The 8,579-nt window shown below is 38.9% G+C and overlaps 1 protein-coding gene across 1 annotated transcript; it reads right to left on the bottom strand.

Moving 5' to 3' along the window:
- Positions 1 to 602: 602 nt before the first annotated feature.
- On the bottom strand, positions 603 to 8,565 carry LOC124149226 (COP9 signalosome complex subunit 8-like). Its single transcript, XM_046520674.2, has 8 exons — positions 8,463 to 8,565; positions 6,983 to 7,053; positions 6,457 to 6,505; positions 5,495 to 5,624; positions 4,440 to 4,547; positions 2,347 to 2,409; positions 2,043 to 2,161; positions 603 to 913 (listed from the first exon to the last, which is right to left on the bottom strand). The coding sequence occupies exons 1-7, from the start codon at positions 8,526 to 8,528 to the stop codon at positions 2,082 to 2,084; spliced, it is 567 nt and encodes a 188-aa protein (XP_046376630.2). The 5' UTR covers positions 8,529 to 8,565; the 3' UTR covers positions 603 to 913; positions 2,043 to 2,081.
- Positions 8,566 to 8,579: the final 14 nt, after the last annotated feature.

The following is an 8,579-nucleotide window of genomic DNA, read 5'->3' as shown; positions in this document are numbered from 1 at the left end:
CATGTATTATCGGCCCATCAGGGTGACCTGTATTGATGGCCCATCATGCCATCAGGGTGACATGTATTATCGGCCCATCATGCCATCAGGGTGACATGTATTATCGGCCCATCAGGGTGACCTGTATTGATGGCCCATCATGCCATCAGGGTGACATGTATTATCAGCCCATCAGGGTGACCTGTATTGATGGCCCATCATGCCATCAGGGTGACCTGTATTGATGGCCCATCATGCCATCAGGGTGACCTGTATTATCGGCCGACCAGGGTTACCTGTATTGTCGGCCCATCATGCCATCGGGCTGACAACTGACAAGTGTTGGTGCATGAGGTCATCAGGCTACTCTGTAGTTCTATCACTTTCCTCAGGTGGACTTCAAGACTCCAAGACCAGGGAGTGGGTTTAACAGTACATCCCAGCACTGGCATAATGAGTGATGCAACTTGTGGACATTAATACAACTTAATTCTGACCATGAGCAGGGGCACCGGGAAGATAAACCAAGAATCGTAATCTGGCCGGATGTGTGATTGCCACGAACAGCAAATTCAAGGGCTGTTGACCACTCTGACACTGCCCCCTCCAATAACAAACAGCAATGATATTTGATAAATTTATTTACAAAACCATTCATACATTCTCTCAAAATAGCACAGCTGATACATGAGTCAGTGTAGTTGTTGCACAAAATGTCTCATAAATATGTGAATATATTCTGGAAACACTTGGAATCTTTTAAGGTGTTAGATGACTCCATATATTTTCTAACTAAATGTTAAGCCTGAAACGTAAAACACAGTGCATGAGTGTCTTGTCTATCCTTGCTGTTACAGGAAGGGAAACATGAAGTTTCCACATGTTTCTTTGGGACCGTGACGACGTGCCTGTGTTTCCATCTTGGTAATAGCAACTGAAAGAAACAATCCAGAGTAGATCATGTGCATGGGTAGACTCTCGTACATCTCACTCATCAAACAATTACATTTAGCAGGTTGCGACTGATTCGGAGATTTCCTGGAGATTTCCAGTAATAATGTGTGGGGTCCCAGGCTGGCACCATGTAGGGTGCATCACTTGATTTCCAAGATTAACTGATGTCCTTTTGCACAAGCTCAGATGCCCCAGACCTCTTTTTGATGGGGATTGCAGCTGTGTGATGTTACGCTTCTCCCTATTACTGAACTTTCAACTTTTCTGCCACTTTGGGGTACTTAGGTGCACATATTTCAGTTTTTTGTTGCATCACTCAGGAACTTAAAAAAGTACCCACAAAATATGTTTCCCTGTTTTACACATTGTGAAGAATCTAAACCCATTCTCATTTCACAAATCTGATTTTGTCATCAAATATCAAAAGTGACAAATGAAATACAGTGACACCTTGTTAACATCATGTCCATGGGACCATCAAAGTTATATATTCATCCATGCTGACTAAAGACTGAGGACAAAGGATCTGTCTCAGTGTCTGGACAACAAAGTTACATCTTTTCAGATCATATTGACTGAATGATGTTCAATTATGTGGCTTCACTGCAATATTTCTTTCCTGATTCATTCCGTAGCTACTATTCACCTACTACAATACGAAACTTCGTCAGTATTTCAGAGAAACAAACGAACGGTGGTTGAACTGAATATATATCAAATATGTTTCAGACTTGTGACTCATTTATAAGAACAGCTGCTGTGGCCTCCAGATGCTTTGTTAAACAAGAATCATCAAAAGATGACAAATTCCCCTGGCCCCCACAATATCAAAAGGCATCACTTCAGCCCTTAGTTAATACATGTACCAAGTTGAATGAAAATTCTTTCACAGTTTTCAAGCAATGCTCAGAACAGACAGACGGACTGAGAGACCATATGATGACTATATCCCCCTGCATTATTTCTTTTCTTTCTCTTTTTTTATTTATGGTTTATAAAAAGAAGTACCTGTTACATAAAATTGGTTTCCGCCCAGAGTCCCCCACCTATTTGTCACCGTGGGCCCCACTAATACATACATAAGATCCGCACAATGGGTGAACCGTTACCTTCTCTCTCTCCCCTCTCACACACTGTCCTGTAACTGGTCAGTTCTCCAGGAAAGACACGTAGTCTGTTAAGACGGCCAGTTGGTGCTCACTGGGCGGGGCGTGGCACGGAGGAGGAACTGAAATGGAGACGTTTATGAAGAAGTGCACAAACATAATAAATACTCGTCATGAAAAGGCAGAGATAATTTTAAGTCAGGACACTGAGGGGAGCCCTTGTAAAGGTCATTGCCATCGATGTTAACTTTTGATATTTTAACTTGCTATCATGGCCATCTGACATGCCAAACAATATTGGGATTACCTTTCCTCTTTGGAATAAGGAACCTTGTCTGAGCATCAGCCTCCCACCCCTCAGCTACTGCAGCTGTAGAAGAGATGTACAACATGAACACATGGATAGAAAGAGGAACTTGTCCAGCTCAGTTGGTCTGTTTGTCAAAGGCATCCTTTTAGAATTTTAATCTTTAAGGGGAAGTCCATATTATGTTATTATCATTACTTTTGATCAAATAGCTGACGTTTCAAGTTAATTTCAATCACTGTATGCATACAACACATGTGTATGAGAATTTGCTGATGTCATGAACCTACATCCAATCATGTATCGATCCATGTTTTTAACCTGTTTTGTTTCGCATAAAGTACTATTTTTGCAATAACCCAGCAAGATAACTATATGAAATTGGGCAATAAATCCCTATCAAACAACAAAATGTTAAATCTGATACTACTACAAGAACAGTCAGGACGCAGAGAATTTAGAAGCAGCAGGCCCTGACTAAACTCTTCAGGTCCTCATTTAAACAACTGCAGCTTATAGTGACAAATAAATCGACACAAATATTTACTGCTGACCATAAGGATGCATACAGATTTGAAACTACAGGCCCGACACACAATCTACTTGCCACGTGGCTATGGGCAGGCACTTATTTTTCAAACACTGTACTAGAACAAGTCTAAATGAATCATTCACACAAGACAACAATCTTTTGTTCGCCAGGCCACATTGAATATTTAGAATTTCACACAAACACAGTGAAAAGTAAGAATCACACTACATGAGGCAGGCAGTGTCTTCATACTAGTCCGACCATTAGTCGTTCGGGGTAGCGTTTTAGGTTGACTTATTGTGAAAATTCAAATTAGGAAATTGCCAGAGGATTAAGAGAACAATGGGATCCGAGTGGGTTTGCATAACCGATAATAATCCAGAATCCGGTTTGGGGGAAATGAATTTGACCTTCCATGAGTACAACCAATGGTTAAAAATTATAACTTCAAGTGAGCTGTGTTCTGTTCTGTTGGATATAAAACAGAGATTCCTTCATCCTGTTTGTTCTGACATTTTAACACGGCTCATGCACAGACACGATAAATATCAATAGTTTTCTGTGTATCATTTTAGATGGACTTTCGGCATCCAACACGTTTCTTGTCAAGCTTGTTATTTTCTTTAACATAGCCAAAAGACTTCCAAACACTCGATTTTCCACCCAAGTTTGTCACAAACTCCACTTGACTGTCACCCTCCACCATTTTACTTTAAGAAAGATCAGTTGCTAAGCATCAAGGGCAGTTAACTCTAATCCTCACTTGGGTGCGTTCGTGAGCATGTTTTGGTGACTCAATCGCATGATACAGTAAATATAAATAGTAATAAATAATAAATATAATAATATAAACCTAACTGAAATCGATACTATTGATCGGAAACTGATTTAACGATCGATTTATTGACTTCCAGTGCTTACTAATAGCAATATATCGATATTTCGATTTATTGTGACACCCCTACTGAAATGTTATCTCACTATGTGAGGGAGGATTCATGTAGTTGGTGAGTAAGGGAGTGAGTTGGATTTAACGCCGCTTTTAACAGTATTCCAGTTATATCAAGGCATGTCAGCTTAAGTGGGAGGAAAGCCCGAAGTGATGCAGGTCTCAGACGAGCATGGGTATGGTGCTGACAAACCTAGAAACATAATCGGGGCGAACCGGAATTCGAACCCACAATCATAGGATTCTGGCGTGCCCAGGGAACACAGGGCAACTCTGCACTGAATCACGGCGCCTTAGACGACTGGGCCACCCGTGCCCCAGCTGGTGAGTAAGAGAATAGCTAATAATTGGCTATCTTGGATATGTACCACCAAAAACTGTAAGGCCACAGCATCAACTTTTATGTTAGATGATGTTGTCACCACAGTAATGTAGAATCACATTCAGAACAAGTCAAAATTGTAGGCTAGTTGAAAAAACTATAATGATTTTAACAGTGATTAATTATATTTATTAATAACCCACAGAAAAGCCTGAGATAGCCACTTTCTTTCAAGCAGCCATGTCCCTTATACAGTATATAAATAGGTGGGCTGAAATAGCTTCACTCACCTTTAACTGCATCGTTGACAGGGAGGCCAACAAATAACGACAGTTCATCAGCATTGATGGAGGAGTAAGCCAGTGCAACCAACTCAAATGCTCGCTTTCTTGCAGCTTCTAAAATTCAGTATGAAAACAAACATCAATACAATATGTCAAAACTATATTGTAATGCAGTTGACAGACAATTCAAGAGACCACAACAAAATTATCTCATTCTCCAGTATACAATTATCCAACACAAGTAATTCCAATTTCCATTCTTGTCAATTGTTGTGCCATATATGTTTGTTTGTTGTTTAACGCCGCACTCAGCAAAATTCCAGCTATATGACGGTGGTTTGTAAATAAACGAGTCTGGACCAGACAATCCAGGGGATTAACATCATGGACATCAATCTACGCTATTGGGATACAATGACATGCATCAACCAAGTCAGCGAGCCTGACCACCCGATCCCGTTAGCATGGTTAGTCGCCTGTTACGGCAAGGATGGGTTGCTGAAGACCAATTCCAAATCAGATCTTCACGGGGACCATATATGTCTGCAATGTGTAGTCTCTAAAGGATTCCGCCATAGTAAATTGTAGAATTATCTCTCATCAGCTGTAATACATTTTAGTGCAGGAATATGGAATTAATGACCACCAAACCCGAAATTAAAAAATGCTTAATAAAATGATTATATCTTAAATTTCTTCCCTCAAAATATTTTTACTAATTTTACTGAAATTTGTATCCCTATATGTTTTTTAATTGAATTATCATTTTGACAGCTGAGTCTTTTGTTTGGGAAAATAAATCTATTAATTAAATAAGTTACAAAAGAAGACTAACTATTATGATTGTCATTGTCAGTGTTGGGTGAGACACATTATACCCACCAAAATATAAAGGAACTTTTCAATGTTAAAGGTTGAATTTTCTAACTTTTGTTTTATCTTTCTTTATTTTATCACCAAATACGTGCAGTGATTAATCTGTTGCTGGGCCTGAAACAGCTTCATAGTGTACAAGTTTTATGTTGCAAACATGACAACAGAACTTGAAGAATGCTATTTACCAAACAAAGCCATCATGACAGGTTTAATGGGTTCCGACCATTCCTTCTTCACAGTCTCATACACTCCTGGATAATCTCGCTGCCACATCTTTTGGCCTATTATCCAGATGCTGGACAACTCTGGATTAGCCTACAAATGACACATCACACAACAAAATTCACACATATTATTCTGTTTCCATGCAATCTCATTAAAATCAGATCTAAGTTCTCAACGCTGCAAAACAAAGATCTGATCCAATCCAATTACGGGTCACGTCAGAACGACCTTTCGCAAACTTTGACCGACCACTGAAATGACTAACAAGCCAATTAGAAAGCAGCTTTCTCGAGCTTTACAGCACTTGTTTCAACCTGGCGACTTCCATTTCAGACTACGTTTGAAAAATATGTTGACACAGTTCTCGATTAAAATTTTAACTGAACAAACGAAACATTCTGGAATGTCTAATAGATGGTTGAGATTGTATGGCAGTGCTTCCCACGTACTGTGCAACACCTCCTCCATTCAAACGTTTATCCCACGGAAGTGAGAGATAGACGATAATTTTGACGGAATCAGTCGTACGGGCCATAACTGTCGTTCGGAATACGCCGTGTTAACGTTTTCGAGGTTGCATGATTAGAAAACACATTCAGACTGTCACTTTCATGATCTGGTAAGTGACGCTTTGATTGGTTGGATGAAAGGTCATTCTGATGTGACCCATAATGGGATGTCCTCAGATCTTTGTTTAGCGATAGCGAGAACTATGATCTGACTTTAATGAGATTGGTTGCTATGAGTGATACCTGTGCTTTTCACTTGTTGGAACTATTTATAAAGTATAACGAAAAAAAATTAAGCAAATTCAACTGCCTTAGAACAGGGAATATGTTTTAGCTTGTATGCAGTAGGTGTACAAAGTATATATTGGAGCAACAATCAAGACTTCTCAACCAAATAATTACTGACAACTCACCGACTTGATTGTTTGTGGAATTCTCTTCCATAAGAACTTTGCATTACACCTGAAAAAAATAATATTGTCTTACTGGATACTGATTACAAGTGTTACTGTAACCTATTTCTAACTTGAAATACGTTGTAACACAATGGTGACTAGAAAAAATCCATGATTCACTAGTCAACATGGTCATTGTCAATTTCATGTTAAATGCCACACAGGCTGCATTAGCAACACAAATAACATACGCCGATTGTGACAAGTAGTCTCACTACTACCAGCATTTGTGTATAACGTCATGTGTGTGACATCACAACTCCGGGTTTACCGCCATCTTGTCAAGTAAGTAAAGTATGTCCACCAAACACACTCTGTTTGTGGTGTCTTATGGAACCCCCCTGAAGACTTAAACACTGATCACGTGAAAAAATCACTAGAAATATAAACATATGAAATATCAGTGTGTCTTTGAACATGTTAAAGTTTAAACAGTGTTACCTTCACAAGCAATGTGTAGAGTGTAACACACTTGGCAACTTACGTGTCATTGTGGAGCAGATAGAGCCCCAACAGCTGCCCGTACACTTGAAAGGAAGCAACTCCTCCTGGAGCCTATGCAGAAGTTAAATACCATCAACATGATGAAAAGAAAATCAAAATATTCAATTTATACTTTCATTCAAGTTCATTGTTTAAAGATTTACATCACTGTGATTAAAAGTGGAATAAATTGTTTCATTTCATCAAGCTAATTCTTGAAATATTTCCAACCTGTTGACCATGATGCTAACAATTTGACATGTGTTTATTATGTGTTGATAGCACAAAAAAGGAACATGGCTATCAAGATATTTCAATCCAAAATCCAAACATAATGCAGAATGCAGAAGGCGTGAGATTATGGCTGATTCACTAGTGACAGGGAATCTACTTTCTTGCAAGTTAGATTTCTTATCATCATGATATTATTCCTCTTGTACAGAATGTTAGAAATAAGTCCTATTTTCAATCATAGTGCACATTCGTTACTACTTCGACAAACATATGTACATAATTTCTTTAACTGGCCTGTAGCACATGGATTCTCTTGTTGCTCATGTAAGTTTGGTCCTTGTCTAGTCTGTTGGGTTATCAAGCTTGTCAAGTATTTTCCTATCTTTCAGGGTTTTTATGTGCAGTAGTCATGGTAGTGCACTACCACATGGTTAGCTGTATTTTCCGGTATATTTTCCAAGGCTTTATGATAGGGATGCTCCAACTGGTTGCTAGCTGATGGGTTATACAGTCAGAGAACTGCATGATTTTGCCTTTTGACATGGTCACAGGTCATGGATTAACTAAAAAAACTTCTTTTTTTCTTTCAAAATACAGCTTTGTTCGTTTGAACATGTCTGGAGTGATTGTTTGTTTTGATAAAACCCTTTAATCTGTTAGAACCTTTTTATTTCTTAAATGTATCAACATTTTGGACTTGATGTCTTGTTCTTCCCTACCAAGAACCCCTATGTACTTTACATGTGTGGCCAACCACCTGGATCACAGAACCATCTTCTATAAAGTTCTTATTACACAACGTAAAGCCATACCAGTTTGTTGTTTCATAAGATTGTACACTTTATTCCAAGCAAACTCCACTGTCACTGGGCAGCCTACTAGACATGCTAGAGGGCGCCTACTACACTATTACGTCTATATTTGGATATGTTTCTTGTTTCCTGTATTTGGCGTATTTGCTTACCATGGCAAGTCATGCTTAATGAGGCCACGGTATTCACGAATAGAAACATATAACACTGGGATTCGGAAAATCTAATATGGGCTAAGGCCCCTGGGATAATGTTAGGCAGCCTGTGTTAATCGTGTTCATAATCTGTCGAATCAACATGATGAATTTCATAAAATGGCCATGAATACACAACAGCGCTTTTTCATTATCACCTTTGCCTTGAATTTCAACATGGCATGTCAACGAGTTTGAAATACATTGTAAATATGTGCCGACTTTCATGTGATAACAATACCTCTAGTTCCTGATTTTCCAAATCAGTTTGAAGTTTCTCAAAATTCATTTTCACCTCGACAGCCATCTTACTTCCGGTAAAGGAGATGCGCGGTGTAAGACCGACGAAATACTGATA

Source organism: Haliotis rufescens, unplaced genomic scaffold (assembly GCF_023055435.1).
Source record: "Haliotis rufescens isolate VD_foot unplaced genomic scaffold, xgHalRufe1.0.p SCAF_4, whole genome shotgun sequence".
Lineage (NCBI taxonomy): Eukaryota > Metazoa > Mollusca > Gastropoda > Lepetellida > Haliotidae > Haliotis > Haliotis rufescens.
The sequence above is the reverse complement of the archived record's forward strand: the minus strand, read 5'-3'. Positions and strand labels throughout refer to the sequence as shown.

Coding starts and splice junctions, on each gene's coding strand:
- LOC124149226 (XM_046520674.2), bottom strand. CDS start 8,528: ATGGCTGTCGAGGTGAAAATGAATTTTGAGAAACTTCAAACTGATTTG. Junction 5,625..6,456: donor TTCCACAAACAATCAAGTCG/GTGAGTTGTCAG, acceptor TGTCATTTGTAG/GCTAATCCAGAGTTGTCCAG. Junction 4,548..5,494: donor TGTCATGATGGCTTTGTTTG/GTAAATAGCATT, acceptor ACTGAATTTTAG/AAGCTGCAAGAAAGCGAGCA.